General features: G+C 34.2%; 1 protein-coding gene across 1 annotated transcript in view; it reads left to right on the forward strand.

Moving 5' to 3' along the window:
• The window catches only part of WDR36 (WD repeat domain 36), a 37,428-nt gene that overhangs the window by 3,499 nt on the left and 12,228 nt on the right, over positions 1-21,701 (forward strand). The window contains exons 3-16 of the mRNA XM_011958274.1: positions 879-979; positions 2,516-2,633; positions 4,461-4,593; positions 6,198-6,252; positions 7,901-8,033; positions 8,287-8,462; positions 8,806-8,926; positions 9,402-9,467; positions 10,135-10,221; positions 11,374-11,519; positions 14,475-14,589; positions 15,071-15,236; positions 15,453-15,561; positions 17,334-17,413. Of these exons, the coding sequence (XP_011813664.1) occupies positions 879-979; positions 2,516-2,633; positions 4,461-4,593; positions 6,198-6,252; positions 7,901-8,033; positions 8,287-8,462; positions 8,806-8,926; positions 9,402-9,467; positions 10,135-10,221; positions 11,374-11,519; positions 14,475-14,589; positions 15,071-15,236; positions 15,453-15,561; positions 17,334-17,413 (1,606 nt within the window). The remainder of the gene's footprint in view (positions 1-878; positions 980-2,515; positions 2,634-4,460; positions 4,594-6,197; positions 6,253-7,900; positions 8,034-8,286; positions 8,463-8,805; positions 8,927-9,401; positions 9,468-10,134; positions 10,222-11,373; positions 11,520-14,474; positions 14,590-15,070; positions 15,237-15,452; positions 15,562-17,333; positions 17,414-21,701) is intronic.

A 21,701-nucleotide genomic window follows, 5' to 3' on the forward strand; every position in this document is an offset into this window, starting at 1 on the left:
CTGAATCATATGTCACGTGAGAAATGCTAAAGATTGATAGGCATATTTCCCTTGGAGAAGACTGTAGAAACAATATTGTCTTTAAATGTTTTAGGAGTAGGCATATAGAATACCATATGGAATATTTTTGGGTTGGCCCAAAGGGTTGAGTTAGAGATTTAGATTTTGAGTTACTTTTAAAATTTTTCTGGAGTTATTAGTGAACTTGATGTTCCAGAAGATATTCACATGGGTCAGGCGTGGTGGCTCATGCCTATAATCCCAGCATTTTGGAAGGCTGAGGTGGGCAGATCACCTGTGGTCAGGAGTTCAAGACCAGCCTGTCTAACATGGCGAAACCCCGTCTCTACTAAAAATACAAAAATTAGCTGAGCGTAGTGCTGCACACCTATAATCCCAGCTACTCGGGAGGCTGAGGCAGGAGAATCAGTTGAACCTGGGAGGCGGATGTTGCAGTGTGCCAAGATTGCATCACTGCACTCCAGCCTGGGCGACACAGTGAGACTCCGTCTCTCAAAAAAAGAAAAGAAAAAAAAAGATGTTCACATGAAGACTGAGTGACTGTCAGAGCTTTGTGTATCAGATGACAGTTTGTTCCAAATAACCTCAAAAAGCTTCTTTTCATTTCTGTAGGATTATGTTTTTATTTCTGCAAATCCTAGACATTCTCTTAGGGAAGGACAAGGTGATTTCCTATCCTTTGTTTGATAGTTACTATTAGATATTTAAAATATTTTAGTCAAAATTTTATACTCTGATTCTCAACTTTGATCTTTATATTTTTTTTAAATTATAACCATGAAAAATGTTATATGTATACTTGAGGTTTCTGATTAACATCTTAAAAATCCCTGTTTCTTTCATTTGGTATTTGCTAGGTAATTCTGTTCCACAGGATATCTGCTGTATGGCAGCTGATGGCAGATTAGTCTTTGCTGCTTATGGAAATGTTTTCTCTGCATTTGCCCGTAATAAAGAGGTTGGTATCACTAAACTACTTGTTTGTAGTCAGTAGTTGTTTCTTGTGATAGTGGAGGGAACTTTAATTTTGTCATTCTTTACCCGGCACACTCTGGAACTGTGTTCTTTTTTTTCTAATGTATATTCAGTTTTCTGGAGGAAGATGAATTTTCAGAAAAGGCTTACTTAAAACTGGTGCTTTCCTTCAGTTTCTTTGCCCAGAGATGAATATCAGAATAACTTGGAGAGTTTCTTCAAAATTTTTTATGCCCAGTCAGTTCCCATCTCAGGAGTTTTCTGTTTCATATATTTGTAGAGATGGGACGTAATATGTATTATTAAGTGTATTTTAAAAATACTTTCCTGGAAAAATCATATTTGCACTACCACTTTATGTGGGTTGATTATTCATTATGCATAACTTAGCTTTTAACTCTTTTTCTAAAAACCAGATGCCTGTTCCCTATTTAGAGAAAGCTAGATTCTATGTTTTCTCCACTGCTAAGGAAAGATGTTTTCTGGTCTAAATTTACCAGTTGGTTTCTGAATTTGTCCTGGAACAACTAGGTTGAGAGGTGACCTGGCCTTAATGGTCTAGAATGAAAGGAAATGTAGGAATGGGAATACAAGGATAGCCAAATGATAGTATCACTGTACTTGTCAGGGACTTGGAGTGAGGTGGTTCCCACAGTCTTTTGTCATCACTACCTGTGGCAAAGGAAGGTAACTTATCTGTAGAGTTCTTTAATGGAAGGTGTTCAGATTTTTAGAATTGGAAAAAATGTTCATTTTTGTATTGTTGTTTATAGTTTTTTCCAGGGAGGTACATATGATTTACATGAGGAGACTTTATCCCATATGTATATCCTATATGTGGTTCAGATGCAGAGACTTTAATAAAGGACCTTTATGCACAAGTGTGGTCTGGGTTAGGGGAACAAAGTAGGGGTGGGGAGGCATCAGACACTGTCAACTGTAGGAAGTTGTTACCACCCCTAAGGCCAAAGGGCCAAGGAGAAGAAACAGTGTTATTGGAATCTGGTGAGAACTGAAACCATGGAGAAGGGGCTATACTTATGGAGGGATCAGCTACTGTAAGGATCTCTGTCAAAGCAGAAAGGTGTGGGGAAGAAGACCCTATGTCCCCCTTTCCCATCTCATCTGAAAGCCAGTTGGTGATGGAGTCTGTAGAGATCAGCCTTCTGGAATATACCATCTCACTAGGATATATGTAGTTGCACTGATTGAATTGGGTGAGGGAACTAGGTATGTGTGCATGCCTCCTCTCTAACCTAAGTTGGAAGACTGAGCTTCAAAGGTCTCATTTGTACTGAATGGACAGTTTACTTCCTTATTGTTGAACTGGCTGAGGGAGCAGATGAACATGCCTAGTTCCTTCATATCTATGCGTTCATCCTAACCTTGAATAATCAAAAGTTGGGGTACATTTCTTAACAGAAGCATCTCAGGATTAGCATGTTTTTGGGATAATATGAATAATACGACATGATGACTGAGTAATAATATGAAATTCTTTTAAACTTCGATATTGTAGATAGTACATACCTTTAAGGGTCATAAGGCAGAAATCCATCTCTTGCAACCCTTTGGAGACCACATTATCTCTGTTGATACTGACAGCATTCTTATTATTTGGCACATATATTCAGAAGGTAAGAGTTAACTCACTTATTTGCTTTATCTTAGGGTAGTATGTGTTTAATTAAAATTTAAAATCTATGTAAATATCTATGCCAGAGACTTTGCCTGTAAATAATAAGAAATTTAAAAAATTAAAAATCTTTAGCGTATATAAGAAAAAAGTTCTAAGTAAGAAAGAGATAAACAACTGTAGCAAAAAAGTTCTAAGTAAGAAAGAGATAAACAACTGTAGCAAGTTAACTATTTATAAACTGTTTAATGTGCTTACCTCAACTAATGTATTTTCCATTGCAGTTCTCCAACTTTAATGATTTGTTATATTGTTTTCTCTGTGGAGTGAATATTGATGTATTTTCATACCTGAATAATTCTTGGTTTGTATTTTCAACTTTTAGTAAAGGAGACTGTAATAGTAAACTTGATCTTGTAATCTGAAGGAAAATGTACATCCATTTCCTAGGGATATGAGTCAGTTTCTTTCAACTGTGATAGTCTTTGACAGTGGCTATGTTTATGGGATTATGTATCTTTAAACATGAAGAATTTATCCCTAGCATATCTACACCTTTCCTCAATAAAATACTGGGTTCATTATGAATTGAATCTTTTAAGTTCTTTAATCTGGTTACATTTTTAGCTTATATTGCCTCTTGGTTATTTCATTGTTCAATACACTGTGGGTTTTTTTTTTCTTTTAGTAAATATCCTGAAGATTACATTTCTAGGAATTATTCCAAGTTCTTATTTCAGATTAGTAACCCTTTTCTTGTTTTGTTTTTGCTCAAGTAGAGGGAGGGAACAGAATTCCAAAAGTATTCCTTGTGTAGATAGAAGTTAAAAGGACTTGTATTAGGTTACAGGATCTGGTTCTTACATTCCAGCAGACTCTCTTGATGCTGATGGACCAGCTTTTTTGTTGCTGTTATAGCAGCATATTGAACCAGTGTCTTCAGGGAGCCATTTGTAGTGACGAATACAGTCAAGGATCTCTTAAAATAACATTCAAAGTAAAGTTTATATAATTTTTACCTATACTGTACTTCCTAAACTGGGGTACCCATACCCCTGGGATTGTACAGCAGTGTGCCAGAGAGTATGTGAACCTAAAGCTTAATGAAATGTACCTTCTTTGATACCCAAATTTATTGGAAAATATAGTGAAACATTGTTTTAATCATGGAGGAACAGTAAAGTAAAAACCAGAATTCAAACATAGAAATTTTGAATGTAACCAAAGATTTCAGAGAGTTTTTTGATCTTGGAGCAAGTGACCACTGGTTATGGCACCCCCAACTCCACAGGGTTATAAGTTTTTTTCTTCTCCTTTGTTAGAGGTTCTTTTGTGGAAATGTGTGAGAAGTACTCTTAATAGTTTCACTGAGGTGTGCCTTTTATTTTTGGCATTTTTTTGAGTGACCCATCAAACTTTCTAGATAGTTGGCTTTTCATTCCCTGAAAGAGCTAAGTATAAGTACTTCACTTGGAATATTCACTCCTGTCTGTTGATCAAATTACAGAAACATTAATGCTAATCCTTAGGATCTTTTTTTTAAACTTTATTATCCTTTTCTGTAAAGTAATGCAAAAGTGAATGAAACTTTTAATAGTATTTTTATTAGAAGTTGTAGAAAATGTTTGACAGTCTAAATTACATTTACAAGTTGCCCCTCATTTATTTTATTTCTCAAGGAATGTTTATAGATTAGTATCTAAATCTGTGGTTTATTTTAGCATATAAATCTTTGATGTGATAGACTTACTTTAAGTGATAAATATATGGTTATATAAAACGTTTTAAACTGTTTTATAACAAATAATTATAACTTTCACTTTTGTAGAAGAATACCTGCAGTTGACTTTTGATAAATCAGTATTTAAAATTTCTGCAATTCTGCATCCAAGTACCTACTTGAATAAAATACTTCTGGGCAGTGAACAAGGAAGCCTGCAGTTGTGGAATGTAAAATCTAAGTAAGTATTTTAGTTAGAAAATAATATAGTTGTCACCTTATCCTCATCTACTACTTCCTAATGCATACTTAGGTCTCATTTATCCCTGTCCTTATATATTTATTTGGAGGGTTGTCTATAAATACAGTTGGTCCCCTATATCAGAGGAGTCAACCTCGGATCAAAAATATTCAAGAAAAAATAGATAAATAATATAACAATAAAACCACATTTTAAAATAGTACAGTATAACAGCTATTTACATAGTATTTACATTATATTAGATTTTATAAGTAAGCTAGAGATTATTTAAAGTATATGCATAAATGTGTGAAGGTTGTATGCAAATATCACACCATTTTATGTAAGGGACTTGAGCATCTGTGAATTTTGGTATCAGCAGAGAGGTTGGGGAAGTTCTGGGACCAATCCCCCGCAGATACTGAGATATAACTGTATGTTTGCTTTTGGAGTTGTTGTTGCTGGCATCACATATGTCAAAGCTGGCATGTGATCCTGACACTTGTTAGACAGCTTCATAAATGTTCACTGAAAAGTATGTACTAATGACCTAATAACTAAAGAATTGCTATAGAGAAGGCTCTAATAAAGTAATAGGAGATCCATCAGAAAATAATAATTATGAGATTATGACTAGGGAGGTTCTAATTTTCCATACATGAAGATTTTCTATACATGTAGATGGTAAAGGATGGAAAGGCAAGTCAATGATAATGTAGCGCTAGCATTTAGAAATGACTCTTCGGGTTTAAAGTACTTCCATCGCCTCCCGTAGATATGGCACATATCTGTAAGATTGGTGTAGCTGGAGGGCTGGATACTCGATTTTGAATACTTCTACCCATTATTTAAACATTTTTCAGTAGAAAAAGGTGGCAGCTCACACTTCTTTGTGTAGCATTTTAAAAAGCGAACAAAAATATTTGACTATCCAAATTGTTTTTTCCAAAGTCCTTATCAATTCAAAAGGGAAAATAAGATTATTAAAGATTTAATGTTTTAAATCAGTGTTTCATTTCAGTTTAACAAATGCCATTGACTGCCTACTTTGTGCTAGGTTCAGGGATAGTGACTGAAATACTGTCTTTGCCCATTTACAGAATTTAGTACATGATTTAATACTTTAATGATAATTATAATGATTTCAGATACTTCTGTTTGCTCCATGGATGTGTTATTTATAATTCATGGCTTGCTTCCGAAATTGAGAGCAGCATTACTGTTGTCATATAACAGTCATATAACATGCAAATAATATTGTTATTAAAATATAAGTTATTCCCTTTCATGATGATGTTTCTATAAAGATACTGCAGTCCTAAATTTTTTTTACTGTAGTTTGTAATATAACATGATTTTTACTCATGTATTTTTTTTTTCCACTTAGGACATTTTATTTCTTAAAGAGGTGGCATAGCATAGTAGTTAGTTTGAGATCTAGAATTTGGACAGTATTACTAACCTTGTGACATTAGTTTAATTATCAGAATAGTGTGTGGAAGAGTAAGAACTTAATAAATATCACCTATTATTATTTCACTTTTTAATGTGTAGCTGATATTGTTTTCCTCATATATATCTTTCAACTATTTTTGTTCTTATAGTAAACTTCTATATACATTTCCAGGATGGAAAGTTCAAGTGACAGCTCTTCAGCAGGTTAGTATTTTTCTGTTAAGTCAAAGAGGAAACAAAGTTAATAGGAAAATCCTTTAGTTTCAGGAATCAATCATAATTTTAGACGTAAAGACAAAACAATATATAGCTTAGTTTACCTTTAAAATTGTTAGCCTGAGGAAACAGTGTTTTGGAAATTAAGTTAAAACAAGTAATAATGCCTTTGCCAATAACGCTTGTGGAGTCCTTTCTGCTTATAGTTTGACTTTAAACCTGTGGTTGCTATAGATCCTTGTTACTAATCATTTTGCAAGTATATGTATTCCATTGTCTTGTGTAGCTTGGAAATGAGTGTTCAGCAATGCAAGGGGTATTGTAAGTCATGCAGAGAAATTTGTCAAGATGTTGAGATTTATGGTTTGAAATAATTGGAGCCAAAATCCTAATGTTTGATTCGATGATGGACTATTTAAGAAATAACTGCTTTTTTTAATCTGCAAAATATGTATAAATAAATGAATGCATGTCTACAGCAAATCCTGTGTTTCTATTGGCTACATATACCCTTATCTTTCTCAGTATCCATTGTCTATACTTGCCCAATTTGTATGTATTCCTTATCTTCTCTTACCGCCATCAACCTAGCTCCACTTTTGCCTATCCAGAAGACTCCGTAAGTATCAGAGGACTAGGTCCCTTGAGGACAAGGGATTATATTTGTTTTAGTATCTCCAGTTTCTACACAGGGTCTCATGCATAGTAGACACTTGATGACAAATTAATAAAACGTGTAGCCTGATTCCATTCTGTAATGATATTGGACATTGATCTTTGCTAAAATAGAGAAATTCATAATAGATCTTGTATGTAAGACTTGTATTATAGACCATTATAGAAATTCATAATAGATCCTGTATGTAAGACTTGTATTATAGACCGTTATAACCATAGAATATTAGAACTAGAACAGACTAATTGTATAATTTTTTTTGCCTTTCTCCTTTCTAGGAATTGTCTCCTTTGTTTTTTTTTTTTTTTTTTTTTTTGAGATGGAGTCTTGCTCTGTCGCCTGGGCTGGACTGCAGTGGCCCGATCTCAGCTCACTGCAAGCTCCACCTTCCGGGTTTACGCCATTCTCCTGCCTCAGCCTCCGGAGTAGCTGGACTACAGGTGCCCACCACCTCGCCCGGCTAGTTTTTTGTATTTTTTAGTAGAGACGGGGTTTCACCGTGTTAGCCAGGATGGTCTTGATCTCCTGACCTCGTGATCCGCCCGTCTCGGCCTCCCAAAGTGCTGGGATTACAGGCTTGAGCCACCGAGCCCGGCCGGAATTGTCTCCTTTTACTGTTTCTATCCAGTCCAGTGATCTGTAATGATTTTATACATGGTTTTCTTTTTCTGTTGTGGCTGTTTTCTTTCTAAAATCTTACCAGCTAGGTTTTGGGAATGAGGATGGGGTGTTGACTGGCAGAATTGAAGCTGGGAAGTAATTTGGAAAAGTTGTTTCTGAAGACTTCTATGCTGAATAAAAAAGTATGCTGGAATGGTAATACTTGTTGAGTTTTTCTGCCATCTTTAAGAAGATACTTCATTGTTTCTTTTGACAGCACCTAATAAATGATGCATATCATCAGGATTATTAAAGCTATTTTGCTTTAGAAAATAAAAGTTTGAATAATCTAATTTTTAGGCACCAGCTGTGGATGTTGTTGCTATTGGTCTTATGTCAGGTCAAGTTATCATTCACAACATTAAATTTAATGAAACATTAATGAAGTTTCGTCAAGATTGGGGACCCATTACTTCAATATCATTTCGCACAGGTAACTTTTAACATACTTATTGATAGAAGCTAAGAACACTTAAAATTCATTATTTAAAAGTCCAATTTTTTTTGTCTTCTCGTAGCTTAATCTAATAGAAGTGAATGAATACTGGAGTAAAAGGCAAAGAAATATGAGTAGATTATTGGTATATAGTTTTTTCTAACTTTATGGATTAAAAGGGAAGAGAGAATTCTTCTTATTTTGGGGGATCTAGAAGTGTTTTTCTTGATGTATTTTATTTTAATAACAGATGGTCATCCAGTAATGGCAGCTGGAAGCCCATGTGGCCATATCGGACTCTGGGATCTGGAAGACAAAAAATTAATCAACCAAATGAGAAATGCACACTCTACAGCAATTGCCGGACTGACATTTCTCCACAGAGAGCCACTTCTTGTCACAAATGGCGCTGACAATGCTCTCAGGGTATTAGGATTATTGTAATCTTCCTAACTCATCTAACTTACCCTTTGGGTTATTACAAGCTTGCTTTAATGTGTCAGCTTTCAACCTAGAAGATGAAAGGAATATGGAATGAGATATTGGTATAGATGAGACAAAAAGCACAGCAGGTGACATGATTGCAGCGAAGCAGGAAAGAATTACAGTTTATTTCTCCCCCAATACCGACTCCCTCCCTTGTAGCTCCAGGGTCAGTGGGTTAGCAAGCACTACTCAGTGCCAGTTGATTTATGTAGGGGGGTGATTTGACTACTTGCAGATCAGATGGAACATTGTAGAAGAACTTTACATTTTTATTTCTTGGCAGATATGGATATTTGATGGTCCTACAGGTGAAGGCCGACTTTTGAGATTCAGAATGGGTCATAGTGCTCCTCTTACCAGTATCAGATATTATGGACAGAATGGACAGCAGATTCTAAGTGCAAGTGAGCTTCTGTTTCATACTATTAGTTTATTTCAGCAAATATTGAGATGTGGGTGCCCAGTATTAGGTTTGATATTTACACATATTTAGATTTACATGTCTCTGAGTGACTTAGAAGTCTGGGTAAAACTAAGAGTCCTTTTTGTCTACTTGAGAAGCACTATAGATGTTATTATCTGTGCTTAATGTGTCCCTCTGTTTACTAATCCTCGGAGACAGAATGGTCAGATTCTAAAAATTCTGTTAATCTGCTGAAAATTATTAGTACCTCATTTTCATTTTATCCTTTATTCTTACGAAATGCCATTCTATAAAATGTTGAATGTTTTAATGAAGTAGTTGCAATCTGGTTTTCCCTTTAAAGTGTCCCAAACTGTAACTTCAAGATTTTCAAGTTGAATTTTATAAAATTTGTGATTCACATAGTCCCTTGTTTTGATGAAGCTTGATTAGGGATTTTCTGTGTGTATCAACAGGTCAAGATGGAACTCTTCAGTCATTTTCCACAGTACATGAAAAATTCAATAAGAGCTTGGGACATGGTAGGTCCTTTGCAAGACAGAAAATAAGCTGGTCACGAAATAAACATTTTGACATTCTATGAAACAACTGGAGGACGTTTCATTAATGCATTTTATTTTTTCTTGGATGAACTAGATAAACATGTATGGAAGAGGTAGTAAGATTCCTAGGATCAAAGTTGCTATAGAAGTGATTGAGGTTCTGTTATAAGGTTATTGAAAAAGGTTAGACATCTCGGGTGGTAAAAACATATGGCTGCCACCCAAAAGATGTTGATGGCCTCACTTGAGCTATCTGTACAGTGCACAGTTTTTAAAAGGGAAGGTAGCTTAGAGAAAGCATCAAAGTAAGCAGCATCCAATTATTTTGCTTTAAAGCAATCATTTTGTTCTCTTTCCGTTTTCATGGTTTCCAGCCTAAACAACAAAATCTTACTCAGTTTTATTATTACTAATTTTTAGGTGACTATCTTATATAATTCATGCATATATATAAAATTTAAAGATTATGTTTTAACAATATCTAAAATAACTTAGAGTTAAAAAATAATGGCAATAACATCTTTTGGTTTTGACTTAAATGGGAATGTCTTGAACTTTATAGTTATAAGACAATGATAACTTTTCTTTTATATACACTTTTTATTAAGAAGGATTCATAGCTGTGTTCCCCTCTCCCCAACCTCAGGGTTAATAAATAAAAAGAGAGTCAAACGTAAAGGACTTCAGAATACCATGTCAGTGAGACTTCCACCCATCACAAAGTTTGCAGCAGGTAAGTAACTTCATACTGTGTTTTGAGAAGTTCTCCTTTGTCATTTATTTCCTACTGTGTGCTATTTTATTTTCTCTGTTTTAATAAATGCTTTTACAAATATTAATAAGCGTTCAGAAGGTAACCCCAGGTGCATGCTGGTCTTGTGTGAAGACTAAAAATGAGTTATTTTAAATGTGAACTTCTTATCTATTAACCTCAGGCTTTGCTCTTCTCTATAACAGGTATTTATAATATTTGATTTTATAGCCTTTCTTTTTGTTCTGTCATATGCCTAGTATAATGAAAGTTACTAATGTAAAAAGAACTGGAACAGCAAAGTATGAGAACATAGAGGTCTGACTAACTAAGATCTAAGAATACTGAGGTCTTAGTATACTATGTCATTTGACCAATGCTTCTTTCAAAGAAGTGATTTTAAGAAAAATATAGATAATAGGTTGCGTGAAATCTATCATGGGAAATTACTGTGTAGGCACCATTTCTATTTGAAAGTTATTATTATTAGCACCTTTCTGTTTTCTTAGAGCTTGAATGATGTTTCTAAATACATTTGAATCACATCACTCATCTGCTTAAAATTTTTTAGTGGCTTCTTACACCTTTAGAGTGGAATCTCATCTCCTTAACATGACTTCCAAGACCTTTTGTAGTGTGGTCCTGGTTGCTTTGCCCTACTCCTGTCCCTCCCAAGAAGATACTACACTTACTTGCTGTCCTCCGTTTTGTTCGTTTTTTTCTTGTGCATGTTATCCCCCCAGCTAATTTCTACTTGTTCTACCACTCTATCCAGAGAGCCATTTACTTTCCCCAAATCTCCTGAGTGGTCTTATAAGAAAACACTATTATACTTTACTGTAATTTCTTCTAATTAGAATCTCTTGTTAGGTATGTCAATTAGCTTGATTTAGCCATTCCACAATGTATACATATCACAACATTATGTTCTATGCCATAAACATAAGTACACACACTTTTTATTTGTCAATTAAAAAATAATAACCTCTTGTTAGATGGGAAACATTGCTATCGGGTATTACCTGTTTGTTTTACCATTGTATCCATAGTGTCTGAAATACTAGCTGCCTAATAAGTAATAGATGAATAACAGAATGAAAAGTAATTTGATTTATGATTTTCGTTACGTTTTAGAGGAAGCTCGTGAAAGTGACTGGGATGGTATCATTGCTTGCCATCAAGGTAAGCTATCTTGCTCAACCTGGAATTATCAAAAATCTACAATAGGTGCTTACTTTCTCAAGCCAAAAGAGATGAAGAAAGATGACATAACTGCAACAGTAAGTGAGCTTGTTTATAAGAGTGTCTTCTCTTTAAAACTTTCCTATGGAAATCTTGTTATACTCAAGGTTTCTGATCATAATATTGATTGAAAGAACGTAGTTTAACATTTTAAAGCATTGTGTAACCCAAGGCCACAAAGATTTGCTCCTGTGGCTTCTAAGAGTTTTCTAGTTTTAGCTCTTATATTTAGGTTTATTCTCTCTGAATCGATTTTTGTGTATGGTATGATAAAGGGGTCCAAATTCGTTTTTTTGCGTGTGGATATCCAGTTGTCCCAGCACTATTTGTTCAAAAGACTATTCTTTCTCCGTTAATGATCTTGTTACCTCTGCTGAAAGTCATTTGACCTTGTATGTAAGAGTTCATTTCTGGACTCTGAATTCTCTTCCATTGATCTGCATGTCTGTTCTTATACCAGTACCCCACACTGTCTTGATTTTGGTAGCTTTGTGGTAAGTTGTGAAATCAGGAAGTGTGACTTCTCCAGGTTTTTTGTTCTTTTTTCAAGATTGTTTTGGCTCTTCTGGTCCCTTGGCATTTTCATATGGATTTTAGAATGAGCTTATCAATTTCTGCAAAAAAAGCAGCTACAATTTTGATAGGGATTTCGTTTTGATTTTGCAGATCAGTTTGAGTGTTGTCTCTGATCTATGAACATGGGGTGTTTTTCTGTTTATTTAGATTTTTCTTAATTTTTCAACAATATTCTGTAGTTGTTTGTATATAAGTCTTACACTTCTTTGGGTACATTTTTCCTAGTATTCTTTTTAATGTTATTGAAGTAGAGGTTTTTTTTTTTGGATTGTTCATTGAGAGTGTGTCAAAATGCAGTTGATTTTTACATTATTGATCTCATGTCTTGTAACCTTGCTGAACTTATTTATTAGTTCTAATAGTTTTTTTTTTTTTTTTGAGACGGAGTCTCGCTCTGTCGCCCAGGCTGGAGTGCGGTGGCCAGATCTCAGCTCACTGCAAGCTCCGCCTCCCGGGTTTACGCCATTCTCCTGCCTCAGCCTCCCAAGTAGCTGGGACTACAGGCGCCCGCCACTACGCCCGGCTAGTTTTTTGTATTTTTTTTTTTAGTAGAGACGGGGTTTCACTGTGTTAGCCAGGATGGCCTCGATCTGCTGACCTCGTGATCCGCCCGTCTCGGCCTCCCACAGTGCTGGGATTACAGGCTTGAGCCACCGCGCCCGGCCAGTTCTAATAGTTTTTAATAGATGCCTCTGCTTTTGAAAATGCTTATTAAAAGTGTAACTCAACATTTGACCCTATTTTATACAAAGGGCATCGTAAGTATGTATATTCTATTCTCCGTAGTATGAAAATCCAGTCTTAAGTTTTTATATAATTTTCTAAACCTTAAAGATTCTATCTTACGCTCCCTTAGGGACGTTTACCTACATAGTTTTGAGTAATGGTTGTAATAGTAGTGGTAATCACAGGTAACATTTTCTGTGTGATTACTTTGTTCCAGGCTCTCTGTCTAGCATGGATTATTTCATATTTTCCTCACAACAGTCCTACAGCACGGTGCATTCTTTAGCTGCTTTTTATGGACAGTAAAACAGGTTTTATGAGCAATATGCCTAAGATCAATGAAATGAGTAAGGGGCGTATGTGTGTATACTATGATATGTGGCTGGAGTTGAGTCATTTGTCTGACAGTCTCAGCTATCTGGAGCAAAGCCAGTAACCAATAAGTAATAAGCAAAAATAAGTATAGAGAGCCTGTGCACTAAAGTACAATTTGTTACTCAAAGCTAACACTCACGGGTTTATTTTTGCTTTGTTTGGCTTAGATAATACATTAGAATGAATAAATTAGAAGAGATTGCCAGGAGCGGGCCAACTAAAAACAATAACTCCCTTAAAAGAATATAACGCACGACAGTGTAGGGCCTGTATTACTTGTAGGTTACAGCGTACTAGCTCCCTTAGTTTCCTAATTGTATAACTATACAACATAGCATAAACATTTATGAATTTTTCAAAATACGTCAGCTTAATGTTTGTGTTTCATTTAGGAAGATAAAATGTTTTTTAACCATAGTAATTTCCTATCTGAAATATGTAATTTTTTTTAAAGAAATCTTTATTTAGAAGAATGTATGTGTGTAAAACATATTTATGTGATGCAATGTAAATATGTCTTGACTCAGTGGTATGTCAGACTTTATGTTGCTTTCCTTAGTTAAATAAACCTTCATTAAATACTTTCTATTTAGTTTGTATAAGTCATCTGTTTAGATGTAAATTCAATTTAGATGTAAATTGAATTATCTCTTGGGTGGATGACATCTGACTGACACATATTGGCAATCAGTTATTTCTCCAGCAGTGACCAAATATGTAGCCAGTCTCATGTTTTCAATATAGAGAAAATATATTGACATAATATTGATATTTTAAGTATTAAAATGAGTTTATATTATAGAAGCTGCTTATAAACCAAATGTTTTATCTGTAGTGTCTTACGTATTTCCTTCCTAATATGTCATAATTAAAACATTTTGGGCTTTTGCTTGGCCATTCTAACTAATGGTATGTTTTTCGTTTGATGTCAGCTGTGGAAGCAGTTACAAAAGGCAAGACAAAAAGAAATTAGGCAAAAGGAATGTTTTGACTTTAACCTTGTTAATAAAATTGAAGGCCAGTCCTATATATAGTTCTCTTGACTTTGTACATTTAAATTGAGTTAACCTTAGTTATGTTTTGTTTTCCTAGATAATAATTCTTCATACTTTTTAAAGAATGGAGATAGAATCTAGCTTGTATGCTTATACACCCAAATATAATTATGTTTAAAAAAACTAACGAAGCAATTCATTTACCATACTTTTTTTAAATAAAAAGGAATAAGTAGATAAAAAATACTTTGGAAAGCATAAAGTGCAATAAAAATGTTAGTTATTTTCTTTGTCATTTGTGGGTTTTTTTTTTTCTTAAAGGCAGTGGATATAACTTCTTGTGGAAACTTTGCTGTAATTGGCCTCTCATCAGGAACTGTAGATGTATATAACATGCAGTCTGGTATACATCGAGGAAGTTTCGGCAAGGATCAAGGTATAGAATTTTTTTCCTTGTTTTTAATTAATATAGGTAGATATAAGACTAGTAGTGAAAGCTGGCATATACAATCTTTAAGTGCTGGGCATTTTGCTAAAGCTGAAGATGGGTTATAATCAACCCTATATGGCAGATACTGCCATTGTATCATAAGGACCATGTTGAAAGAGAAAAGTCATGGGTACCTAAGAGTTATGTGAATATTATACAGATTAATTTTTTTTCTTCTCTCCTTTAAGCAGAAAATCTTAACAAACTTTTCAAACCTATGTTGTATTGATCTGATTTCTGTTTTTTTACTCAAACAGTATTAATAATTAAGAATCTTCTTATACCCCTAAAATCCAGATTTATTTCAAGATTTTAAAGGATATTTAAGTGGCAGCTTATGTATTTGAATGAAGGAATCACTGTGTGTATTGTTCAGAGAGAAACACTGCCAATTCTGATTTTTTTTCTTTTAACATCTACCTTACAGCTCACAAGGGATCTGTTAGAGGCGTCGCAGTGGATGGATTAAACCAGTTGACAGTTACAACTGGTAGTGAAGGATTACTCAAATTCTGGAACTTTAAAAACAAAATTTTAATTCATTCTGTGAGCCTCAGTTCATCTCCAAATATCATGTTGCTACATAGAGACAGGTAAACTTTTAATGATAATGGATTTTCTCTTTGATTCTTTTGGTAAAAGTTACAAAGTCACAAGTTACCAAGTGGGAAAAATCAGACTATTTAGTAAAGAACAACATTTGGCTTAATTTCTCCCAAAGTGTATTTGATTTAACCAAATTCAAGTGGATGTGAGACTTTAGTTCAAGGGTTTTTTGTTTATTAAAACTGGTGCGTTTATCTTGCTAGTGGCATTCTGGGACTCGCCTTGGATGACTTCTCCATTTGTGTTCTGGACATAGAAACTAGGAAGATTGTCAGAGAGTTTTCTGGACACCAAGGCCAAATAAATGACATGGTAAAACAAACTCTAACTGATAAAACTTGACTCATTTCTCCTTTTATTTGAGTGTGTTATCCTTTAATAGCCTTAAAATCATTTTATGAGGTGGTCATCTATTTTAATTTGCAGGCTGTTTTTCAAAGATTTTAAAGGAAAATTTTGAATTGAAAGTTTAATATTTTTCGGGGAGTTGATGCCATCAAATTGAAGTATAAGTTTTAGAGCTCATCTTTTTTTCATTAACTCTAAACAAGGCCAAAGTATACTTTAGAGAATGAATGATCCATTGGTATATATGTCATTCTTAATATTAAAATAGACTGGGAGAACTCATTTCTGTTTTACTGTGTATGGAATGAATTAATAGTAGAAAACCATTTGCCTGGAATACCTGGTATCTGGTTTATTTTACTTTAGTGCTATTTTTAGAGTTTATATATCTTAACTCTGAAAGGGTTTAATTAATAAAAATGTGCTTAAGTTTACTATTATGTTCTTATAATGGAATGTATGATGGAAAGAAGTAAACTAGTTTAAAAAGCGTGTTTAATTAAAAAGGACTTTTAAAATAAATTTGTCACTTGAGGACCATATTAAGTATATGGTATCATTTTTCATCAATTGCAGATACCTTGATTTGCTTGAAAATAGAAAAAGTAAAATAAAAATAAAATCTTAATACTTAGTGACAAACCCAACAGCTACATTTACCAGTTCTCACACCAAAAATCAGAATTTACTCCTTTCCTTAAAAATTGAAGGAAAAAAACCTGGTCAGGACGTTGTGTTCTGCAGATAGGAGGTTGGCAAAATTACACATCACCTCAATTTGTTTTGACAGCATCTGTAGAAACGAGGATGGGATTGGGTTAATTGTGCTGAAATGGCACTTTTGCAAACATCTGTCAGTGTCAACTTGCTCTTCCTATTTCTTTTTCAAACCTTGCTTTCAACTTGTATATCTCGAGTTTCCTTGCTCAGTAATAAGGTACTCCCGTTAGTTAAATCTGTGAGCATTTATAACATGACTTTACCTGTCAGAATCATTCTTTCCCATCCTTTACTATCTGTACCACCCTTCTGTAAATTGATCTATCTGTAACTCGAGATTTGAGTTCCCATTATATTACTGCAGCCTGATGAACAAATTAACATTTATGTATCCCGATATCATCTACTAATTTAAACTGCTGGATGAACAATCTACTACAACTGTAAACTGTAAAGTTTTTCCTTTTGGGTCATCTTTCACCTGTGATCTGATTTGTGCCTCACAACCCTTAGGTACTACAGGCAAGGAGATCTATTATTTATCCATTTTCATAGCTAGAAAAAATAATGGGTGGCATAAGTAGTTTATTTAAATTTATTTTGAAAATCTGATTATAATTTGTTTAGAAATAAAGCATTATTAAAAGAGAAAAGAAGATTTTTAACTTAAGCTTCAAGAAAAGCAAGCCCTTATCACCACACATAAACATAGCCTATAAATAAAGATTATGATTTGAAAATTAATGCAGTACACTTAACTTTTTTAACTTTCAATAATTCATTTAAAAGTCTAATCTTTATCCAGATTCCAATTCAGTGGTATTTAGGAAGTGGTATTTTCTTTTATATAAAATAAGACAGTCTGAATGCTAGTCAAATTAATTTTTTTATGAAGCCTGCATTATCTTTTCATTTATTACATTCTTTAAGGTGTTAACTATATATACATACACACATACATACAAATATATTCATGTATATTCATATATATATATATTTTTTTTTTTAATTTAAAGGCTTTTAGTCCTGATGGTCGTTGGTTAATAAGTGCTGCAATGGATTGCTCTATTAGGACTTGGGACCTTCCTTCTGGGTGGTAAGTTTATATTTCTAAATCCCTAACCTCTATAAGATTTCTAAGTTATTTTCTTCACATGTGACTTTTACCTATAGTTAATGGGTTATATGCTTTGTCAATGTGACTATATTTGGAGATTTTTCTGACATGACTATATTGTATCCTTGGAGTGTTTTTGATAACTAAACAGCAGGTAGTAGTATCATGAAACGTAGTAGAAAAATGAAATCTCACTTAGGTTTTCTCATCCTGCAAAATTGAGATACAGAAGCAAGTTGCCTAAACCTTAAGAAAGCTCATTTGGCCTTTTTGATTCTCCAAAATAAAGCTCAGACTTAAAGATGGCAAACTTTTATTTTGAGTTTGTTTAGTTCATGCTGAATTTAGTTAAAAGGTCAAACCCCTTAACTTTTCCTTTTTTTGTGTGTCTCTTCTGTTTCTCTGATGTAATTCTTAAAAGAAGGCATTTTAGATAGTCTTAGTGCATTTTGTGTTGCTTATAACAGAATATTGAAACTCGGTTATTTCTAAAGAAAAGAAGTTTATTTCTTACACTTTGGGGGATTGAGAAGCCCCAGGTCAAGGGGCCATATCTGGTGAGAGCCTTCTTGCTGGTGGAGACTCTCTGAAGAGTCAGTCGCAAGGTGGTATGGGGTATCACAGAGTAAGGGAGCTGAGGGTGATAATGTAACAGCTTGAGTCTGTCTTCCTCTTCTTATAAAGCCACCAGTTTCCCTTTCATGATAATCCCTTAATCCATGAATGGGTTAATCCATTAATGAGGACAGAGTCCTCATGATCCAATCACCTCTTAAAGGCACTCCCTCTCAATACCATCACATTGGGGATTAAGTTTAAACATGAGTTTTGGAGGAGACATTCAAACTATATCTTAAAGTGGTAAAAATGTGTGTCTGGATTTGGTTAAAACCTGACAAATGTTCAGAAATCTATTTCATGGGTTGAACTTTGCTACTAATCCCGGACTTTAAAGAGAAAACAACCAATTCTGTAAATCATACGAACAGAGGAGACATACAGAATGTGTGTGGGCTTTATTGTTAAAAATTAAGTAGGTATAGATACCATTTAAAATCATATCATTTAACATAGGATTGCTTAGATGACTATGAAGCAAGGAAGAATTATGGGAATAGCAAAACATCTAATTTAACAGTAACATACCATTAGAGAAAGATAGGTGAGAAAAATGAGAAGGAAGGTGGTACTTTTTAATCTAAAATATTCCTAAATTAAGCTCTGTTCACTTCCTCTTCCTACTCAGGAATTGAATAAGCTCATACATGAAAACAGTTTGACCTTTAGAAAGGAAAAATCCTGATGTCCTCAGTTCCCTTCAAGTTTGAAACAGGCCTGAGGCATACCTACCCATCTTGTGTATACACTGGATTTATAGTAAGCACAGCTAACAATTGTCACTAGTGGGTCCAGCTTTAATAACCAGGGACCTTTGTCCACAGGTGTGTCTCTTTCACTTAAAATAGAGTGAAGCAAAATCTAATTTATTTACTGTATCCTCTTTTGGCTTCAGAAAGTTCACTTAAAGTTGGTATTTCTTTAATTAAAAAAAATTTTGTTAAAGACACTATTAGAAATATTAGTGGTCTGTCACTTCTTAGGCTGTTGCTATTTTCTAAAAGTTAATGTTATATAATTTGAATTGCTTGAAAATAAGAAAGTTGTATAAATAGTAGAGTTGGCATAATGCCTTTTTCATTTTCCTTTTTAATATTTTATATTAGTGCGAGAGATTATTCAGTAGTAGTAAATTGGCAATGTATTTTAAGTGGTAAATTTGTCTTTGGAATGGAAAAATTAGGATCCGAAAGTAGCATTCAAAGCCACTAACCTTTGACTCAGCATTAGCCTTTTGCTGAATTTATTATATCAGTAAAAAGTTGAACAGATTCAAATCTGATAGATTTTCAGCTCTAGTATCTTTATTTTTAGGTGAACATAGGCAATTTTAAGTGAATAGAGAGGCATGAAGCTGGGTGTAGCACAAGAGCAAGAAGTGACCACATTGAATTGTTAAAAGGAAATGTAATAAAATCTAAATTGATTGGAGAAAAGTATATTTTTATTAAAGAAAAAAGTTTTGGGTTAACATTCGAAGTGGACCAAATGAGAGAGCAGGAATAACTATCCAACAACTGCTGCTGCTTAATTGCAAGTAAGCTAAGATTTACAATGTGCTGCTAAGCACTGTATATGCTTTTATTTTTCATATCCTAACAAGTTGTAGGTACTATTACTGTTATTAGTCCCATTTCAAAAATAAGCACAGGAGAAATAAATAGGTTTCTTAACAGTTATGTTACCATCTTTGCTCAGACTGTCTCGTTTTAAGTATGAACTGATTTTCTTGAAAACAAAAAAAAACATAATTAGTATGACAGCCTTTGGAAATTACTAGTTCTTCTTTCAATTAAACAATTTGAATAATGAAAACACATTACATAGCCTGGAAAGTAAAGCTATCTATGAGTAAATCCTTGAGTGTGTTAACATACAGGTATATCCATCTGGAATTGTGCCTATCTGAAACAAATTGCATGGGTGTTAAACTTTGCTGTAAAGTTTTTTTAAAGTGCTGAAATATTTGTTATGTTTGTAAAATTTTCAGAGGAACTGAGTTGAAATTTTTTATCTCTGAAGTTATCATTCCTCTACCACTACCACCACCTTTTATGTCTGGTTGTTTTTGATCTAATAGAAATTAGATCAAATTGAATTCTTTTTTTTCCAAGACGAAGTCTTGCTCTGTTGCCCAGGCTAGACAGTGCAACCTCCATCTCCCAGGTTCAAGCAATTCTCCTGCCTCAGCTTCCTGAGCAGCTGGGACCACAGGCATGTGCCACCATGCCCGGCTAATTTTTTTTTTTTTTTTTTTAATGAAGTTGGGGTTTCACCATGGGGTCAGGCTAATCTCAAACTCCTGACCTCAACACCCACCTTGGCCTTCCAAAGTGCTGGGATTACAGCCGTGAGCCACCGTGCCTGGCCCAGATTGCGTTCTTTGAGGAGTGAGAAATACATAAATAATCTGAATAGAACCTTTCATTTGTTCTGTCTCACCCAACCCCTACTTCATGAGGAGCATTACATGAGAAGAATTGGAATTGACATTGTTTTGAATTTCTCACTGAGGCAGAAACATCCCCTTCTACTCCTTAAAGATTTCTGTGGAAGGTGATTTTAGCACTTTGGAAATAGAACATATGGAAGCAGTCTCCATTTGCTCAGAATAATCATCAGAAACAACCTTCTGAATGGTTATGCAGGGCTCAGATCTTGTAAATCTGATCCCTTAGAATAGGAATTGTATTAATATTCTTTGAGAAAAAATTATAAGGTACCTGCGACTTATTTTTTAACATTAGCATGAAACTATATGGTAGTTTTAGATCGGGGATGAGCCTGTGCATTTATGTTTTATGAACTAACGTGGCAGTGTAGAATATGCTGTGTATGTGGAAACCACCTTCCTCAATTTGGTGGTTTTATATAATGGAAGTCCCATCTACCCACACACCACAGCTGTGGAAATGAAGTTACACAAGGAAGTTGACAAGATAATTATAGTATGAAGTAAAATAAGTTTGCTCAAGCAGTAAGCTTTCTTTTTAACAGATAGTTCCTAAACATGTTAGGAAGTTTTACCCTTCACGTATGTAAACTTTTGATGAGTAATATTCAGACAAAGGAAATACCTTAAGATTTGAAATTGCCGTGTTTTAGGTTTAATCTTTATATGTGTTAAGATAATATCTTCATCTCTGAATTGTTTGGATTAAGTGACTTAACATAAATAATTTAATAGTCTGTGGCATAGAATAAGTGTTTAGCAAATGTTTTCTTTTCCCCAACTCCCTTGATTCCCAATAAAAGCCATTCTTGTGAGCTTTCAAAACAGACTTGAACAGAAATCAGACAGGTTATTGCTTCCTTCCCCATAATGGACAATTAAACAGCAGTCGTTTTCCTGAACACACTTTGATGTTTCCAGTGCTTCTAATTGTTGTCTTTTCTTTCTATCTTGTCTTCATTGTTTAAGGTTTACATTTTTATTGGCTCTTTCAGCAAATTGAGAGAGGCATTTTACCATGGGCAAGCAACTTAATGTCTCCCACTGGACAGTCTTCATTTACATTTGAGCTGCTCACAAGTGTGTGTCCCGTGAATCACCAATGTAGGCATACTCTGGGTGTTTGTAAGCTATTGCCCTCTTTTTGTGTTTTAGTTTCAGTAGTAGCTTTACTAGAATTTATATTGGCTAACAATA

This window comes from Colobus angolensis, unplaced genomic scaffold, assembly GCF_000951035.1.
Source record: "Colobus angolensis palliatus isolate OR3802 unplaced genomic scaffold, Cang.pa_1.0 Scaffold465, whole genome shotgun sequence".
In the NCBI taxonomy this organism is placed as follows: domain Eukaryota; kingdom Metazoa; phylum Chordata; class Mammalia; order Primates; family Cercopithecidae; genus Colobus; species Colobus angolensis.